The sequence below is a fragment of the Mobula hypostoma genome, chromosome 24 (genome assembly GCF_963921235.1).
Source record: "Mobula hypostoma chromosome 24, sMobHyp1.1, whole genome shotgun sequence".
Classification (NCBI taxonomy): domain Eukaryota; kingdom Metazoa; phylum Chordata; class Chondrichthyes; order Myliobatiformes; family Myliobatidae; genus Mobula; species Mobula hypostoma.
The window spans coordinates 29,597,048-29,617,039 of NC_086120.1; the positions used below are offsets into that span (position 1 = coordinate 29,597,048).

At 41.0% G+C, this 19,992-nt stretch overlaps 1 protein-coding gene across 1 annotated transcript in view; it reads left to right on the plus strand.

Moving 5' to 3' along the window:
* Positions 1-1,563: 1,563 nt before the first annotated feature.
* Positions 1,564-19,992, plus strand: part of LOC134337282 (thimet oligopeptidase-like) — a 38,454-nt gene continuing 20,025 nt past the window's right edge. The window contains exons 1-4 of the mRNA XM_063032152.1: positions 1,564-1,945; positions 6,736-6,884; positions 9,902-10,009; positions 11,339-11,441. Coding sequence (XP_062888222.1) covers positions 1,726-1,945; positions 6,736-6,884; positions 9,902-10,009; positions 11,339-11,441 — 580 coding nt within the window. The 5' untranslated portion in view covers positions 1,564-1,725. The remainder of the gene's footprint in view (positions 1,946-6,735; positions 6,885-9,901; positions 10,010-11,338; positions 11,442-19,992) is intronic.

The window sequence follows — 19,992 nt, forward strand, 5'->3', positions numbered from 1 at the left end:
CTTTTATCTTCTGGAGACCCAAACAATTCCTCTGGGATAGGTAGCAATTCATTTGCAATGCATCCAATTTAGTAAAGCGTGACCAGCACCGAACTGGCTTGCTGTACAACAGGGAATCCAACCACAGTTTGGGTGACTATTTGCAGAATACCTACATAAGTGCACACACAGAAGCTTGGTCTTCACTTCAATTCTGTCACTTCAATTCTCATCCTATGTCCCCTCTGAATTCTGTTTTTGACCTCCTCCAAACAAGACCTATGACCAGCACCTCAACAAACAAGAAACAATCTGCAGATGCAAGCAACGCACACACACAGAACGCTGGAGGCACTCAGCAGGCCAGGCAGCATCTATGGATAAGAGTACTGTCGAAGTTTTTGGCTGAGACCCTTCGGCAGAATGCTACCAAGAGTTTTTCCATTTCAAATGAAAGATCGTTGATTGAGGAGCAACTATTTCATTCAGAATGTGGTCTGTATAATGGAATGAACTGGCAGGGGAAGTAGTTGAGAAAGGCACATTAACGTCCTTTAAAAGGCACTTGGACAGGTACTGAATAGGAAAGTTTTTGAGAGAGATGGGTCTAAAAGGACTGCCTTAAATGGGATTCTTGGCACAGACAAGCTGAGCTGAAGGACCTGGTTACTTGCTGTATAACCATGAGCTGAATTGTTTACTTTCTCTGTTCATAGATGCTGAGCATCTCAAGCATTTACTATTTTATTTCAGATTTAAAGCATCTGCAGATTTTGATTTTTAATTGCACAAACCATGATGGTAATCTCTGCAAATTTAGAAGTTTGTAAGAGCCATTTTATGGAATAGCTCAAGGTATTATTGGGAATTGATAGTGTGGAAATAAGAGACACTATTTCTGGTGGTTAGGAAGTCTTGCTCAAGTCTAAATTTTTTGCAAAGCTCTTCTGGCATGAAATTATGAAGCATTTTATGAAGTTGGTGGAAAGTCGCAAATGTTTATGTTGGATAAATCGAAATAAGATTATAAATACAAAAGATTCTGCAGATGCTGGCTATCTTGTACAACGCACAGGACATGAACTGAGGCTGTGGTCTGCAACTAATGGGTTGCAGTGTTGACCAGCTTCATGGTTGTGAACTCACTTTCCTGAAATATACAAAATGCTGGAGGAACTCAGTGGGCCAGGCAGCATCTATGGAAAAGAGTACAGTCGCCATTTTGGGCCGAGACCCTTCACTTTAATAACTTTAGTTCTGAATGTTATTTGCTTACTTTTTAATTGTTAGCACGATTATTTGTTTTTTGCACACTGGGTGTTTAAATGCATTTTTAAGGTGTTCAATTGGGCTTCTGTGTTTTATGGCCTCCTGTAAGGAAACGAATATCGAGATTGTATTTACTCTACTAATAGATGAACTTTGTAGGGTCTCGGTCTGAAGCGTTTGGAGGGGCTGAATGGTCGTTTGCTCGGGGTAGAAATGCGGTCGCAATTCTGTCTGATGACCGTGGCAGACTTCTGTCAATCAGTTCAGGCATGATTGACGTCGCTGCGTAGGAGAGAAGTAACCAATGAGGCTGAGGTAGAGGAGGGACTTGGCATTGTCGGTTGGAGAGAGTCCACGTTTGAATTGCACCGGCGTGTTGGTGATTTGAGTGTGAAGTATTGGTGCTGGACGTAATTGGAATTCCATCGTGGTAACAATATATATTGATATTGTATTTAAATAAAATATAAGATCGGCATGTCTCCCGTCGGCAAAATGCTAATCAGCGGGACAGGAGAGCCCGCAGGCCCGAACCGTCTACGCTGGAATCTGAGTAAAGAGCAAATCGAGGAGGAGGCCCAGGCCATAATGTGCAGGACGAGACAGGTGTACAATCGCGTTGGCTTGGTCGACCTGGCCGAGGTGACCTACGAGAATACGCTGAAGGAACTGGCCGACATTGAAGTGGAATACACAGGTGAGGGGAGGGGGGGTGCAATGTTTCGGGAATTGTAACACCCTGAGATTTAATGAGTTGACTCATTCATTTTAATTTAGCAGCAACATCACTGGAATCAAAACATCACCAGGTGCCTTGACGAGTAAACCTGCACTTATCAGCTTCTGTTTATTAAGCGGGTGTTGCATATTTTAATAATTGCACAACTCTCGCGGTGATCTTGGACCTGCTGGCTTGGTTTAAGTGTACAGTGATAGTATTCTGAAAGAAGTTGAATGCAGACTGGAAAGGAAACATCAGAACGTTATGGAATTAGTGGAACTGGCAGATGTGGCCTAGTGATAGAACCGCCACTCCGGAGAGTTGAGTGCAAAATCTGGGCTCAGTTGTGTTCTATTGGATTAGCCAGCCCTTGGCGGTCCTTACGTGTTTTGAAGATAGGTGAGTTGCTCACCGTAATTATTTAGTTTAGTTGCCTCACAGCTTGAGTCCCAGATTAATTCCTAAACTGAATCCATGGTTGTCTGTGTGGAATTTGTACATTTTTCCCATGACTGGGCATTTCTCCTGGTGGGTTAATTGGTGCCTGTAATTTACTAACAGGTGAGAGTAGGTTGCAGGACGGCATGTAAATAAGGAGAGTGGGAAATTGCTGGCCTCTTGTTTGGTATCAAGTATTAATCCTTTTATCCAAGGTTGAAAAAGTCTTTAAGTATTATGGAAATCCAAGAGACTTCAAGTGCTTTAATTCATTCTTGATGCAAGGTATCAACTCAAAACACTGTCTCCTGATGCTAATCTCCAGAAGCTTGTTTCCTGAAGTTTGATTTTCATGAGAGCAACCACAAATGGCCAATATCTATTTCTTGTCATATTGCTGTGTGTGAAAGTGTTTTTGCCTACTCACAACAATGATTGCATTTCAAAAATAAAATTACCAGGTTGCAAATGGAGTTTGAGAATACCTAAGTCCACATATACTATGTAACTGCATAACTTTCTCAGAGAAGGTTCTGCAAAGTGCTATTTAGAGTTGATGGGCAGAATGCCATCCTTCAAGGCTGTTAATAGTTGAAATTGAGGAAGACAGCTGTGGGGTGAGAGAGAGAGAGCTGACTAACTGGATTATTTTTGTCTAGTTGAAGAGTCAATACAAACAGACCGAAAGACCTGCCTGCAAATTATAAACTTAAATATTATGCTGATAGCTTGGATTTCATCAAGCACTACAGAACAGAAACAGGCCCTTTAGCCCATTTAGTCAATGCCAACCTGTTTTACTGCCTAGTTCTATCTGCACCCAGACCATAGCCCCCCCATACCTCCCTCATCCATGTACCTATCCAAACTTAAATTCTTAAATCCAAACCTAATTCATTGAGTTTGTTGGATCAAAACTACATATGAGCATGAAAGTATGCCCATCAGTAGAAGCATCTCAGAATTCATTTTGGAATTAAAAGTCAATTAGGCTGGATTCAGAAATTGGTTTAAAGTTAGGAAAGCATTGTTAATTTGGTTGTTTTATCTGCAAGTTTTAAAAAATCTCCGTTTGGAAAAGAAACAAAAGCAAAAGGAGTATTATCCATTGTGTCAGCTGTGAGTGACATGCCTCATAAAATGATATCAGATTGCACTGTTAAAGAAAAAGAAAGCTCTCCTGTTGAATTAGCTGACTTCACTTCAACGCTTGATGGTGTCTTGCATTTCACTGAGTCACACAGCACAGAAGGAACCAGTTTATATTGGTACCAACTCTTTGATATAGCTTTTCAATATACTCCCAATCACCTGCTTTTCCCATTTCCTTTTTGTTTACAGATGGATGCAAAATCCTTTGTAAGTTACTATTGAATATGTTTTCATTATCCTTTCAGGTATTGAATTCCAGATCATAACAATATAGTACTGAAAGCTACCTCTGAATCCAGTGTCTACCTTTTGGATTTGTTTTTAACCAATTATTTTAAATATGAGGTCACCAGCAATTTGTATCAATAGGAAGCAAATTTTCCTTGTCTACTCTACTGTAATGTCACAGATAGAAAAGACTAAAATCTGGATAGGAAGTTAATAAATCCTGACATATAACTTCTGTATACTGGATGAAATTGTATTTATTGTGCTGTAGTTTCTTTTCATTTGTGCTATCTTGTATGCTGCTTGCAGAATTGAATTAGTCTACATTTTTAACCAGAAGATCATCTGAAACGTCACTTCTGACTTTAAATCATGATCTGTTGGGCTTGTTTGCATGCAGAGATGTAAATAGCAGTACAGCAAGCTGTTTAGGGAATAGTTTAGAAACAGCAGTGTTGGGATGCTATATTGATTACGTGTGTACTGAATTCACTGTTACCTGTGCCTCATTTGTCAGTTCAGTATTCAGTTTATGCTGGCGACTTGTAGCTAAGCCTGAGGACCATAATCTAGCCAGTATGCATGGAGTCAAATTGTCAGCAGATGTTACCGTGATGAAAGGGAAAATCTGCCTGCTGAATATTCAACCTTTGACCACTGGTGCTGCTTGAACAAATCAATATTTCATTCAGTGTCACAGGTGCCGGTTCATTGCAATAGATGCCCTTTATTTCAACTTGTATCCATAATATTCTATTGCAAACTAATGCATACACATTGTGCATGAGCAAACTCTATTATTAGTACCTAAAATACAATTATTTATACTGAATAGGGAGAAGTGTCACACTTTTCATTTGTACTGTAAATAGCATAAAGAAAATTCAGTGGTGATCCCATCAAATTGATTGTTGTATCTAGAAAGCATTGTTTCAAATGGTTCATTTTGTGGAAATACCTTTGTAAGCAATAGACCAGACATTCTATTATTTTGTGTAGAGATCACTGCTGATAGGAGATTTTACCTCTGTCTCTCCATGGCTTTGTTGGACAAATAGGTCTGAGGTTATGTTAGTTTTCATGTTATATAGTGTAACCAAGAAATCACATGAAAGTTACCTAATCGCCTGCACTCACCTGAATATGCTGTGTACATTATGAATGAGTTTTCATTAAGTAAAGTTTCAACAATTTATAACATAGATTTTCCAATGGAAATGATGATTTCTAATGATCCTCATTTAATGAAGGAGTCCAAGCTTGTATGCAGCAATACCCAGACAATATTCAAGCATGGGGTGGTAAATGGTAAATAACACTTGCATTACATAAGTGTTAGCCCTCGAGTGGCATGTTGCTGCTGTGGGTAGTTCAGTGTCTTGTGGCTCAAGTGACCCAGGTTCGATACTGATCTGTGTGGAGTTTGCCAGTTCTCTGTGAATGCGTGGAATTCATTCTCCTGGGTGCTTTGGTTTCCTACAGGTAATTAGAGAATGACAATAAATGTTCATGATGCCTACTCCTCAAAATGGGCAATACAGTGGATCAGCCAGAAACATCAACTTTATCATCAATTTCAAAGCATTGAAAACAAAAATACACTGTAATGATAAACACGAAGAAATATGCAGATGCTGGAAATCCAAAACAACACACACAATTCTGGAGGAACTGGGCAAGTCAGCCAGTATCTGTGGAAATGAATACACAGTGACATTTTGGGCCAAGAACCTTCTTCGGGACTGAGAAGGAAGGAGGAAGACACCAGGGGGAAAAGGTGGGGGAAGGGGAAGGAAGCTAGCTGGAAGGTGATTGGTGAAGCCAGGTGGTGGGAATGGTCAAGGTCTGGAGAAGAAGGAATCTAATTGGACAGGAGAGTTGACCAAAGTAGAAAGGGAAGGAGAAAAGGACCCAGGGGGAAGTGATGGGCAGCTAAGAAGAAGTAAAGGGTTAGAGTGGGGAATAGAGGACGAGGATAAAGATTTTTTCCTACTGGAAAGAGAAATTGATATTCATGCTATCAGGTTGGAGACTATCCAGAAGAAATGTAAGATATTGCTCCTCCACCCTGAGCGTGGCCTTATCTTGGCACAAGAGGAGGCCATGGACTGACATTTCAAAAGGGGAAAGGGAATTAGAATTTAAATGTTTAGCCATCGAAGTTCAACTTGTGGTGGAGAGAGCGGCAGTGCTAGATGAAGGGGTCCCCCAGTTTATGACGGGTCTCAGCTATGTAGAGGAAGCTGCAGTGGGAGCACTGGACATAATAGATGACCCCAGCAGGTTCACAGGTGAAGTGTTCCTCATTTGGAAGGATTCTTTGGGGCCTTGAATGGATGTGAGGGAGGAGGTGTCTGGCCAGGTGTACCACTTGGGTTGCTTGCAGGGATAAGTGCTGGGAGGAAGATTAGTGGGGAGGGTCGGATGGATAACGGAATTGTGGAGGAAGTGATCCCTACGGAAAGCAGGAAGGGGGTGGGAGGCAAAGGTGTGTTTTAGTGGTGGGATCCCTTTGGAGATTATGGAAATTGCAGAAGATGATGTGTTGGATGCGGAGGCTGATGGGCTGGTGGATAAGGACAAGAAGAACTCTATCAAGGCAGTGGCAAGATGGGTATGTGCAGATTATTTCTTGGAATTTCTGTCCTAGTTGCTATAGAGTAAATAAAGTTGGAAAGTGTATGCTTGAGCTCATGTGAGGAAGCTATCTGTTTATGTTCTAAGAATTCCTTTCTGTCAGTAAGCCCATATCCTTTCATTCCATGGTGAATGCTTATCTTGAAATGACAAACTGAAGTAACACAGTATGGAAGTTAAGAGCAGTAAGAATGCCCTTCCCAGTGAAATGTGCTTTGTACTAGATTTTTCTCTTAATATCTCTCGTGTAATGGAAGATTGCTTTGTTGAATGCTTTGGATCTAATACTGAGATATTTTTTGCTATTTCAGTTCAGCGGAATATTCTTGACTTCCCACAACATGTTTCTCCTTGCAAAGAAGTTCGGGCTGCGAGCACTGAGGCAGATAAACGGTTATCTGAATTTGATGTGGAGATGAGCATGAGAGAAGATGTTTACCAGAGAATTGTTGCTCTTCAGGTGAGAAATGAAGCTGGTTGAGTAAAGTGTGGGGGTGCTGAAGAAAATTTTAGGCCACTTTTATTTTGCAAGATTCCTTTTTTGATAGTTCTAGGAATATTAGTTTCAAAAGTATTATCAGAGCATTACAGGTTTTCCCCGCCATTCGAAGGTAGAGCGTTCTTATGAAATGGTTCGTAAGCCAGAATGTTGTAAAGTGAAGAAGCAATTACCATTTATTTATATGGGTAAAATTCGTGAGCGTTCGCAGACCCAAAAAATAACCTGCCAATCATGCCAAATAACACATAGAACCTAAAATAACAGTAACATAGTAAAAGCAGGAATGATATGATGAGTACACAGCCTATATAAAGTAGAAATACTTTTCTACAATCATTGCCGAACTGCCCACCGTAGCGAAAATCTCACGCAAGCGCTCGGCAGAAACACTCTTTCCATTAACCTTTAAGCTATGAAGCTGCCAAATCATACCAAATAACACATAAAAATACACAGCCTATATAAAGTAGAAATAATGTATGTACAGTGTAGTATCACTTACTGGAATCAGGAAGACAGCGCCGAGCACACTGATGATGGTGTGTTAGGCTGAGTCGTCAGAGGTTGGGGTGGTGCAGTGGCCCCCAACCTCCAGGCCGCGGACTGATACATTGCTGTGAAACATGCAGTGGTGCAGCGGTAGTTGGAATGCACCCAGCACTTTGTTAAGAAAAAAGCCGAAATAAACAAGCTCAAGCACGAGGAAATCTGCAGATGCTGGAATTTCAAGCAACACACATAAAAGTTTCTGGTGAATGCAGCAGGCCGGACATCATCTCTAGGAAGAGGTACAGTTGACGTTTTGGGCCGAGACCCTTCCAACAAGCTAATTAATTAGCTTGTTTATTTTGGCTTTTTTCTTAAAGATGTGCTGGGTGCGTCCCGGCTACTGCTGCACCACTACATTCTTCGCAGCCCTATATCGGTCCGCAGCTCGGATGTTGGTGTGGTGGGACACTGGGATGTCATCTCATTGTCGTCTGTTTCCATCAGGGCAGGCAGGTCATCTTCTATGTCTTCCTGCCTCGATGTCGAAGGTCGAGGTTCATCGTCTGCTGTGGCTGATGTAGAAGGCTTGAAAAATGACAGTATGCTTGACTGCTTAGCCTCGCACATTTTTCAATCATACAGTTCTTTGTAAGCACTCAAACCATCCTACAAATATGCCCTAAACCTACGTACCCTTTCAAAATTAAAGTCATACTTTTCTGCAATCATTGCAGTGAAAATCTCATGCTGTTGCTTCACGTTCAGTTCCTGGACGACTTCACTTTCGGTCCGTTCGCTACTACATTCGGTTTCAATTGTTATCCTTTCCTCTTCCAATTGCATCAGCTCTTCATCTATCAGTTCTTGGTCATGGGATGCCGAAACCTCTTCAACATCATCTTTGTCAACTTCCACAAGCCAAACTTTGTCCTTACTTTGTTCATCAGGATCGAAATGCTTAATTATGTCTAGTTTTACGCTGTGTAACACCCTTACGAGCTCTTTTAGGCTTTTCCAATACCTTAGAACTCATCTTGCTAACAGATGCTCAAAATAAATCGACATAATGCACAGATGCTCACAGGCACGTGTTTAAGCAATGCCGGTGAGAATGCAGTTCCGGGGGAGGAGCTTGGCTGCTCGGGGCGCGCGCTGCCTTTTTTCGTAACAGTGAAGACACCTTCTGTTAGCGAAAACAGGTAACTAATGTAGGTCTTTTCGTAACAGTGAGGTTTTGTAAAGCGAACGTTCGAAATGTGGGGACACCTGTATACTTTTGTATTTCTTCAGTTGATTCCAGCTCAATGGGCTAAGCAATGCTGCAGCTGATGAGAACAAAGGGACACGGCTCATGATGGCCCTAGTAATTTACAACAATATTTTTTGAGTAGTTTTTCATAAATGAATAGCTTGCTGGGATATCAGATAGGTACAGAACTGAAGACAACAGTGAAAACACCTCCTTTTGTTTAGCATGAACCAGTCTGTTTTGGTTCGGGTGGTGAGAATTTTTACTTTGTTTTGAACATCGGTACTGACTCGGGTTTAAGTGTTCCCATTTTAGACACCATAATAGCTTTTTTTTCTAAAACCATGAACATCCAACTTTTCCGATATTCTTCAGAGCTCTGCGCGGACTTGCTGATGCACTTCAGATAGAGTACTTGTCTACTCTAACATAATTACTTTATACCTGTTTGCTTCTACATTGTGGGGTCATGGGTTATACTGACATCCAGGATTACAAAGCACAATCTAAGCTGGCATCTTATTGCTGTATTTGAGGAAATGTTGCACTTTTAGAAGCATCATTCAACAATGATATTAAATTTCTCATATTGAGCTGAAAAGATGAATGTGAATACTAAAATCAGTGTTTCTGTGGATGTCTTGATTTCCCCATTATTCAGTAGGATCAAAGTAGGTTAACTGGTCTGTGACCTTTATTTCATTTGCACTTGCAGTCATAGAGTTGTACAGCACAGAAAAGGGCTCTTCAGCCCAATTTGATCATGACAACCAAGATGCCCATCTGAACTAGTCCAATTTCCTTGCTTTCCACATACTTGTCTAAATGCCTTTTATATATTTTTATTGGTCCTGCCTCAACTACTTCTTTTGGCAGCTCATTCCATATATGTGCCACCCTCAGTCTGCATATCTTTCCCAAAATATTGTGTAAATATTTGTTGGTGTAATAACATAATTAACATTGGCTTCACTTATTAGGTAAACAGGATTTGTTGGAAAATGTGATGTTAAATGTTATATCCTGCAGTCATCTCTGAAGTAAAGTGTTCCATCTTTGGAATAAAGGATCCTAATTGTCACTGTTCCAGCTGACAAATCAGTAAAAATTATGCTCATGTAAAAGATGCTTTTTGTCTGTATGAAGATATTTTCTAGATTCCTTTATATAGTAACGTAAATTCATTTAAGATGATTCTTTGTTTCTAGTCACTCTGGAGGTTTCTTTTCTCCCTCAGGATAAATGTCAAGCTGAAGATCTACGGCCAGAAGCTAGGCGCTACATGGAAAGACTGTTGAAATTAGGAAAAAGAAATGGACTCCATTTGTGTAAAGAGAAGCAAGAGGTGAATAGCAGTAAAATTGTGGCATTTATAGATATTTAATCAAAATGAGAATGCTAGTAAATGCAGGATTAATATTAATATAAGCGGGAATAACCTGCCCTTTTGGTAGTCGTTTTGGGGGGGCCTTGGGTAAAAGTTAAAAATGTGTCACTACCCAGCACATATGAACTGTGTGCCATTCTTGGAGTTTCCTTAATTTAATATATACGTCAGGCTCCTGCAATGCTTTTGGGAGCTGATTATAAAGCTGACCACAGCTCCTGTGTTTTCCAGGCAAGAAACTAAATTAAAATCTGATGAAGATTTTCATTAAGATACTCCTGATGAAGGATCTGAGCCGGATGCGTCAACCCCTCCATAGATGCTGCCTGCCCTGCTGAGATTCTCCAGCATTTTGTGTGTTGATCTGGATTTCCAGCATTTGCAGAATCTCTGTATTTAAATTGAAAATCTTGATGATCCCGATGAGTAGTCATTCACAGAAATATTATGTAACATTAACCCAAGTAATTTGAAGTAACTGGTACACCAGTTAATATTTAACTGAACATTGAAGAGAAATGGCATATTGGAACTTCTGGTTCCTTTGTCAGTGTAACTCTTGGTTCAGCTAGCAGCATAATCCAGGGGCAGACAGCCCTCGGCCCGGCCAAATTTAAGAAATCTTGTTTGGGTGAATGCTGCGCAATGAGTCCCCTGTTACAAATCAGTACCACAAAATAACAAAGTTTAATGCAATTAAACGAATCAGCTTTATAATTCTTAATTTGACTAGGTGGTTAGTAAAGAAACAAAAAAAAGAAAAAGGCCAGTTCTGATGAAACAGTCAACGGTGGAGCTCACGGTTCAGTCCACTGGTTCCCTGTCGACCTCCTCCAAGCATAGCCAACCCTCAGACCCTCACTCCAAGTCCACTCCGTCCGGTGGTCTACCAACTCTCTCCATTCACGTCTTCTCTCCTCGTCTCTCCCCGGCAAAAGACCATGAAATCCTTGGTCCCAGACCCACAAGAAAACACAACCTGCCTCTCATTGGCTAACATACATTTGTTACCTCTAGTCATAACCCGAACATTGCTGTTAGAGAGAAACCATTACCTTAGCAGTGAAACATTACAGAGAGGCTGTTATATCAGTATCACATTACTTGGATTTTTCTGCTAGGTCTCCAGGAAATTCATCTTTATCAATGGCTGCTTTTATTAGGCCACTAGATCTTCCTGTACTATCAAATGTTGTATTTAAATACTTTATTCAGGAATGTACAATGTCCCTAAAGTATTGGGAATTGCGAGTGAAAGGACTTAATGTAATTTATTTTGTGCTTCAGGAGATCAAAGCTATCAAGAAGAAAATCAGTACTTTATGCATAGACTTCAGCAAGAACCTGAATGAGAATACCACGTTCCTGGAGTTTACACAGGATGAACTCGGTGAGTTCATCCTGAATTGGAATTTATCCCTATTAATAACAAATGAAACTGTATTTATACATTTAGTGAGCCCACAATTTCAAGTTTAAGATCATGAATCTACAGACCTATGGATTTAATTCTGTGGTGTGTGTATACAGTGGCATGCAAGAGTTTGGTCACCCCTGGTCAAAATTTCTGTTACTGTGTATAGCTAAGCGAATAAAAGATGACCTGATTTCCAAAAGGCATAAAGTTAAAGATGATACATTTCTTTAATATTTTAAGCAAGATTACGTTTTCCATTTTTTACAGTTTCAAAATAACAAAAAAGGAGAAGGGCCCGAAGCAAAAGTTTGGGCACCCTGCATGGTCAGTACTTAGTAACACTCACTTTGGCAAATATCACAGCTTGTAAACGCTTTCTGTAGCCAGCTAAGAGTCTTTCAATTCTTGTTTGGAGGATTTTTGCCCATTCTTCCTTGCAAAAGGCTTCTAGTTCTGTGAGATTCTGGGCAGTCTTGCATACACTGCTCTTTTGAGGTCTATCCACAGATTTTCGATGATGTTTCGGTCGGGGGATTGTGAGGGCTATGGCAAAACCTTCAGCTTGTGCCTCTTGAGGTAGTCCATTGTGGATTTTGAGGTGTGTTTAGGGTCATTATCCTTCTGTAGAAGCCATCCTCTTTTCATCTTCAGCTTTTTCCAGATGGTGTGATGGTTGCTTCCAGAATTTGCTGGTATTTAATTGAATTCGTTCTTCCCTCTACCAGTAAAATGTTCCCTGTGCCATCGGCTGCAACACAAGCCCAAAGCATGATCGATCCAACCCCGTGCTCATTGCGGCCAAAAAGGTTCGATTTTAACTTCATCAGTCCACAGGACTTGTTTCCAAAATGCATCAGACTTTGCAGACTTCTGACGCTGAATTTTGTGGTGATGACACAAGAAAGGTTTTCTTCTGTTGACTCTTCCATGAAGGTCATATTTATGCAGGTGTCGCTACACAGTAGAACAGTGCCCACCACTCCAGAGTCTGCTAAATCTTCCTGAAGGTTTTTTGCAGTCAAACGGGGATTTTGATTTGCCTTTCTAGCAATCCTACGAGCAGTTCTCTCGGAAAGTTTTCTTGATCTTCCAGATCTCAACTTGACTTCCACTGTTCCTGTTAACTGCCATTTCTTAATTAGGTTACGAACTGAGGAACCGGCTGCCTGAAAACGCTTTGCTATCTTATCGCCTTCTCCTAGTTTGCAGGCATCAATTATTTTAATTTTCAGAGTGCTAGCCAGCTGCTTAGAGGAGCCCATGGCTGCTGGTTGTTGGGACAAGGTTTGAGGAGTCAGGGTATTTATAAAGCTTTGAAATTTGCATCACCTGGCCTTTTCTAACAATGACTGTGAACAAACCATAGCCCTAACAAGCTAATTAAGGTCTGAGACCTTGGTAAAAAGTTATCTGAGAGCTCAAGTCTCTTGGGGTGCCTAAACTTTTGCATGGTGCTCCTTTCCTTTTTTTTCCTCTCTAAAATTGTACAAAACAAAAATAATACACTAATCTTGCTTAAAATGTTGAAAAGAATGTTTCATCTTTAACTTTGTGACTTATGGAGATCCTCTACTTGCTTAGCTATTCACAGTAACAGAAATTTTGACCAGGGATGCCCAAACTTTTGCATGCCACTGTACGTATATATTGTTTTGATCCATTGTTAGATAGAACATTCATTGTCCCTTTTTAGAATTGTGATATAAAACAATCTTATCTACACAGTCATTTCAAAAAAGCAGAGCGTTGAAAGAACTCAGTGAGTCATGCGGTATCTGTGGAGTTATAGAGGACTGCCCCACAGAAACGGACCCTTTGGCCAATCTAGTTATGTACGAAACTATTATTCTGTCTAGTGCCATTGACTTGTACCTTGACCTCAGCCCTCCATATCCCAACCCATTCGTGTATTTATCCAAGCATCTCTTAAAAGGTATGACTTGATGCTTCTTGTCAAGACTACATCAGACTGAGAAGAAATCTAAAAAAAAAATTGCTTATGTATAGCAGTATGAAGGCTGTTGGGTGATAGGTGGAGCCAGATGGGAGAGGATCATGGATAGGTGCAACCAGGAGTGTAGAGGGATGAATAAATGGACAAAAAAATGGCGGAGAAGTGAGTAAATGTGGGTAACCCAAATCATCAATTATATTATAGAGTTGAAAGGCACCCAAGTGAAATATGAGATGCTTTCTCCTAATGTGTATATCTTCTCCCTAGTTAAGGGGAGAAAGGCCAAGGGCAGACAGGTCACGGTGGGAGTGGGAAAGAGATTTAAATTGATATGCAGCTAGAAGTTTGAGATGGCCATCTTTTGCTTCCACAGATGATGTTTGACCTAAGGAGTAATTTGAGTTTTTTTTGGTTCTTGATTTCTGCATTTGCTATCTCTTTTGTTTTCATACCCTGTGGCCTTGGTGTGAGTTTTTGTTGTCTTTATACACTTAGTGGCCACTTTATCAGGTATCCCCTATACCTTATAAAGTGGCCACTGAGTATATGTTTGTGGATTATCGTATATTTGGAGTATAAGCCGACCCGACCCCCCCCCCCCCATTTTCAAGGTTAAAAAAGTGACTTTTTCATGTTATCTTTGTATAAGCCAACCCCTTTTGTAGAGGTTTTTGATTTAACCAGAAAAGATCACAAGATCTCATATGCCGGTACTCAGCTTTGCTGGATCCAGAACCTGGAAATTTTGTGAACCAGTACCTGCTAAGAAAACAGGCCTACACATTGAAGGGTGTTATAAGCAAATTCTTAATAAATAAATCAGGGAGGGAAGTTTTGGATTAGGTTCCCAATGGTAAAGAATCCTCTGGAATATAACCCCTGTGAAACCATTTAGCACCCACCGTAATCTCGTTAAAACATAACATGGGGTGGTGGGATCAGTATCTGTGCTCAGTATTGAGTTTGCGACCACCATGTACAAAAGATTAAAACGAATGCGATATGATGCTGGCTTCAAGCTGAAGGTTAGATTAGATCATGAGAACACTCAGTCCTCTTTTACTGTCATTTAGAAATGCATTCATGCATTAAGAAATGATACAATGTTTCTCCGGAGTGATATCACAGAAAACAGGACAGACCAAAGACTAACACTGACAGAACCACATAATTATAACATGTAGTTACAGCAGTGCAAAGCAATACCATAATTTGATGAACAGACCATGGGCCCAGTAAAAAGAAGTCTCAAAGTCCTGAGTCGATCGACTCCCAAGTCCCCAATAACAGGCGGCAAAAGGGAGAAACTCCCTGTCTTAAATCTCCAGGCACCGTCAACTTGCCGATACCTTGGAAGCAGCCGACCATAGCCGACACTAAGTCCATCCGTCTGAAAACTTCGAGCTTCCGACCAGCCTCTCCGATACAGCCTCCCAGCGCCATCCTCTGCCGAGCGCCTTCGACCTCTCCCCGGCCGCTGAAACACGCAAAGCCGAGGATTTCAAGGCCTTCAGCTCTGGAGATTCTGGTTACCACACAGTAGCAACGGCAGCGAAGCTGGCATTTCAGAAGTTTTCTGGATGTTCCTCTGTGCTCTCACGTCCGTCTCCATCAAATCAGAATTGTGCACGATCCCCTACTTGACAGATAACAGATATCATCACTGACGTGGCCGCACGCGCTGCCATCTTCTCCCCCCTCCTGGGAGGTTGTTGATTTTGCTAAAGGAACAAATAATTCTGCAGCTGCTAAGAAGTTTAGCGTAAACGGGAAACAAGTGAGAGAGTGGAGAAAGGCAGAGGACACGCTGAGGGAAATGCTAAAGACGAAATGTGCAAACTGCGGGAAAACATGCCAGTGGCCAGAACTGGAAGAAAAAGTTTTAGAGCGGGTGGAATCACTAGCGATCGATTGGATACATTGTTACCAGAGAAATAATTCGAGTTCAAGTGTTGAAATGGGACGAAAAACACCGTGAGGTCACCAAAAATTTCAAAGCTACGCAAAATTTTATGAATAGACGTGATGTTGTGTTGAGACAAAAAACAAAGATTGCTCAGAAAATTCCTGCGGGGGGGTGTTTACGTCCAAAAACGCTGCTGGATGGATGAAGTGGGTTGCTTGAAGTGGGTTAAAGAGGTGTGGTGTTGATGTCCCCAAGGTTTCGGGAAGGAAAAGTCGCTACTTGTCTGGGATATGTTCAAAGCGCACTTGTCAGGTGAGACAAAAGCAGTATTGAAAGCTGAAAATACGGACATTGCAGTCATCCCCGGTGGTTTGATGTCCGTGCTCCAGCCACTAGATGGGAGTTTAAACAAACCATTCAAAGAACTCATGCATCGACAGTGGAATGAATTTGACTCAAAAACAGCCAATAAATACGACCTGTCTTCCGTGTATTCATTTTTCCAAAGTTGGCACCCTCTGTATAAGCCAACCCCCTAATTTTAGGACCAAAATTTAGAGTCAAATTCTCGGCTTGTACACCGGAATTTACGGTATATAAAAAGACACTAATGGGATTTATCTACAGGCTCCCAAGCAGTAGCCTGGATATAGGGTGCAAGTTAAATCAAGAGTTAAAATTGGCATGTCGCAAAGGTAATACTACGGTTGTTATGGGGGATTTCAACATGTAGGAAAATCAGGTTGGTTGAAAGGGAGTTTGTGGAATGCCTCAGAGATGGATTCTTAGAGCAGCTTGTATTAGAGCCTACCAGGAAGAAGGCAATTCTGGATTTAGTGTTGTGTAATGAGCCAGATTTGATGAGGGAACTTGAGGTAAAGGAGCCATTAGGAGGTAATGACCATAATATGATAAGTTTTCATCTACAATTTGAGAGGGAGAAGGGAAAATCGGAAGTGTCAGTATTACAGTTGAACAAAGGGGACTATGGACCCATGAGAGAGGAGCTGGCCAAAGTTGACTGGAAAGATACCCTAACAGGGATGACAGTGGAACAACAATGGCAGGTATTTCTGGGAATAATGCGGAAGGTGCAGGATCAGTTCATTCCAAAGAGGAAGAAAGATTCTAAGGGGAGTAAGGGGCGACCGTAGATGACAAGGACAGTATAAAAATAAAAGAGAGGAAATATAGCATAGCAAGGATGAGTGGGAAGCCAGAGGATTGGGAGACTTTTAAGGAGCAACAGAAGATAACTAAAAAGGGAATATGGGGAGGGGCGGGGGAAGATGAGGTACGAAGGTAAGCTAGCTAAGAATATAAAGGAGGATAGTAAAAGCTTCTTTAGGTATGTGAAGAGGAAAAAATTATTTAAGACCAAAGTTGGGCCCTTGAAGACAGAAACGGGGTGAAATTATTATGGGGAACAAGGAAATGGCAGACGAGCTGAACAGGTACTTTAGATCTGTCTTCACTAGGGAAGACACAAACAATCTCCCAGATGTAATAGTGGCCAGAGGACCTAGGGTAATGGAGGAACTGAAGGAAATTCGCATTAGGCAGAAAATGGTGTTGGGTAAACTGATGGGACTGAAGGGTGATAAATCTCCAGGGCCTGATGGTCTGCATACCAGGGTACTTAAGGAGGTGGCTCTAGAAATTGTGGACGCATTGGTAATCATTTTCCAATGTTCTATAGATTCAGGATCAGTTCCTGCGGATTGGAGGATAGCTAATGTTATTCTACTTTTTAAGAAAGGAGGGAGAGAGAAAACAGGCAATTATCGACCAGTTAATCTGACATCAGTGGTGGGAAAGATGCTGGAGTCAATTATAAAAGATGTAATAGCGGCATATTTGGATAGCAGTAGCAGGATAGGTCTGAGTCAGCATGGATTTGCGAAGGGGAAATCATGCTTAACTAATCTTCTGGAATTTTTTGAGGATGTAACTATGAAAATGGACATGGGAAAGCCAGTGGATGTAGTGTATGTACCTGGACTTTCAGAAAGCCTTTGATAAGGTCCCACATAGGAGGTTAGTGGGCAAGATTAGAGCACATGGTATTGGGGGTAGGGTACTGACCTGGACAGGAAATTGGTTGGCAGACAGGAAACAAAGAGTAGGGATTAACGGGTCCTTTTCAGAATGGCAGGCGGTGACTAGTGGGGTACTGCAAGGCTCGGTGCTGGGACCGCAGCAATTTACAATATACATTAATGATTTAGATTAAGGAATTAAAAGTAACATTAGCAAATTTGCAGATGACACAAAGCTGGGTGACTGAAATGTGAGGAGGATGTTATGAGAATGCATAGTGACTTGGACAGGTTGGGTGAGTGGGCAGATGCAGTTTAATGTGGATAATTGTGAGGTTATCCACTTTGGTGGCAAGAACAGGAAGGCAGATTACAATTTGAATGGTGTCAAGTTAGGAAAAGGGGAAGTACAACAAGATCTGGGTGTCCCTGTTCATCAGTCACTGAAAGTAAACATACAGGTACAGCAGGCAGTGAAGAAAGCTAATGGCATGTTGGCTTTCATAACAAGGGGAGTTGAGTATAGGAGCAAAGAGGTCCTTCTGCAGTTGTATAAGGCCCTAGTGAGACCCAACCTGGAGTATTGTGTGCAGTTTTGCTCTCCAAATTTGAGGAAGAACATTCTTGCTATGGAGGGAGTGCAGCGTAGGTTCACTGGGTTAATTCCAGGGATGGCGGGAATGTCATATATTGAAAGATTGGAGCGACTGGGCTTGTATACACTGGAACTTAGAAGGATGAGAGGGGATCTGATTGAAACATATAAGGTTATTAAGGGATTGGACACGCTAGAGGCAGGAAACATGTTCCTGATGTTGGGGGAGTCCAGAACCAGAGGCCACAGTTTAAGAATAAGGGGTAGACCATTTAGAACGGAGTTGAGGAAAAACTTTTTCACACAGAGGGTTGTGGATCTATGGAATGCTCTGCCTCAGAAGGAAGTGGAGACCAATTCAATGGATTCTTTCAAGAAAGAGTTAGATAGAGCTCTTAAAGATAGCGGAGTCAAGGGATATGGGGAGAAAGCAGGAACAGAGTACTGATTGGGATGATCAGCCATGATCACAGTGAATGGCGGTGCTGGCTTGAGGGGCCGAATAGCCTACTCCTGCACCTATTGTCTATTGACTCATCCACTCAAGGTTTGACGTGTGTACAGAGATACTGTACTGAATACCACTGTTGTAATGTGTGGTTATTTGAGTTACTGTCAGCTTGAACCATTCTTCTCTGGCCTCTCTCCTTAACAAGGCATTTTCACCCTTAGAAATGTTGCGACTGGATTTTTTTTTTGTTTATCGCACCATTCTCTGTAAACTTGAGACTTGTGTGTGAAAAGCCCAGGAGATCAGCAGTTTCTGAGATGTTCAAACCATCTTATCTGGTACCAACAATCATTCCACGGTCAAAGTCACTTAGATCAGATTTCTTCCCCATTCTGATGTTTGGTTTGAACTGAACCTCTTGGCGATGATTACATGCTTTTATACAGTGAATTGCTGCCAGATGATTGGCTGATTTGATATTAATGGGCAGGTGTACAGATGTACCTAATAAAGTGGCAACTTTCAGATTGAACTATCCGGCTGGACTTTTCCATTTAACAAATATACTTGTACTGTTGTGATACACTCAATTCATCATTTGAAATTGCTCTTATTCAGATATTAGAGAAAATATTATAGAATGCTGGCCTTGGTTCATTTGTATGTTGTCCATTTTCTTCCCTTAATGAGGAAGATTATATTTCTTTCAATCCTGAGTACGCTCTATCTTATCCAAGTGGCTGTGTTTTATGTATACCTGGATTATTTCAATATATGGACATGAAACTGAACCCATGTCTTTCTCCTTTGTTATTTTCAGACCATGTTTTAAAGCGGAGATAGTAATTCTGTGCCTGTTTTGCTAGTGAAATATTTAAACCAATAAAGTTCAAAGTACATTTGTTATCAAAGTGCATATATCTCCATGTACAACCCCCAAGATCCATTTTCTTGCAGACATACAAGGTTAAAAGTTTGAGAGAGGCATGGTTTTCAAGGGATATTGGAAACTTGGTTCGGAAAAAGAGAGAGATCTACAATAAATATAGGCAGCTTGGAGTAAATGAGGTGTTCGAGGAATATAAAGAATGTAAAAAGAATCTTAAAAAAGAAATTAGAAAAGCTAAAAGAAGATATAAGGTTGCTTTGGCAAGTAAGGTGAAAATATATCCAAAGGGTTTCTACAGTTATATTAATAGCAAAAGGATAGTGAGGGATAAAATTGGTCCCTTACAGAATCAGAGTGGATGGCTATGTGCAGAGCCAAAAGAGATAGGGGAGATTTTAAACAATTTCTTTTCTTCGGTATTCACTAAGGAGAAGGATATTGAATTGTGTAAGGTAAAGGAAACAAGTAGGGTAGTTATGGAAAGTATGATGATTAAAGAAGAGGAAGTACTGGCGCTTTTAAGGAATATAAAAGTGGATAAGTGTCTGGATCCTGACAGGATATTCCCTAGGACCTTGAGGGAAGTTAGTGTGGAAATAGCAGTGGCTCTGACAGAAATATTTCAAATGTCGTTAGAAATGGGGATGGTGCTGGAGGATTGGCGTATTGCTCATGTTGTTCCATTGTTTA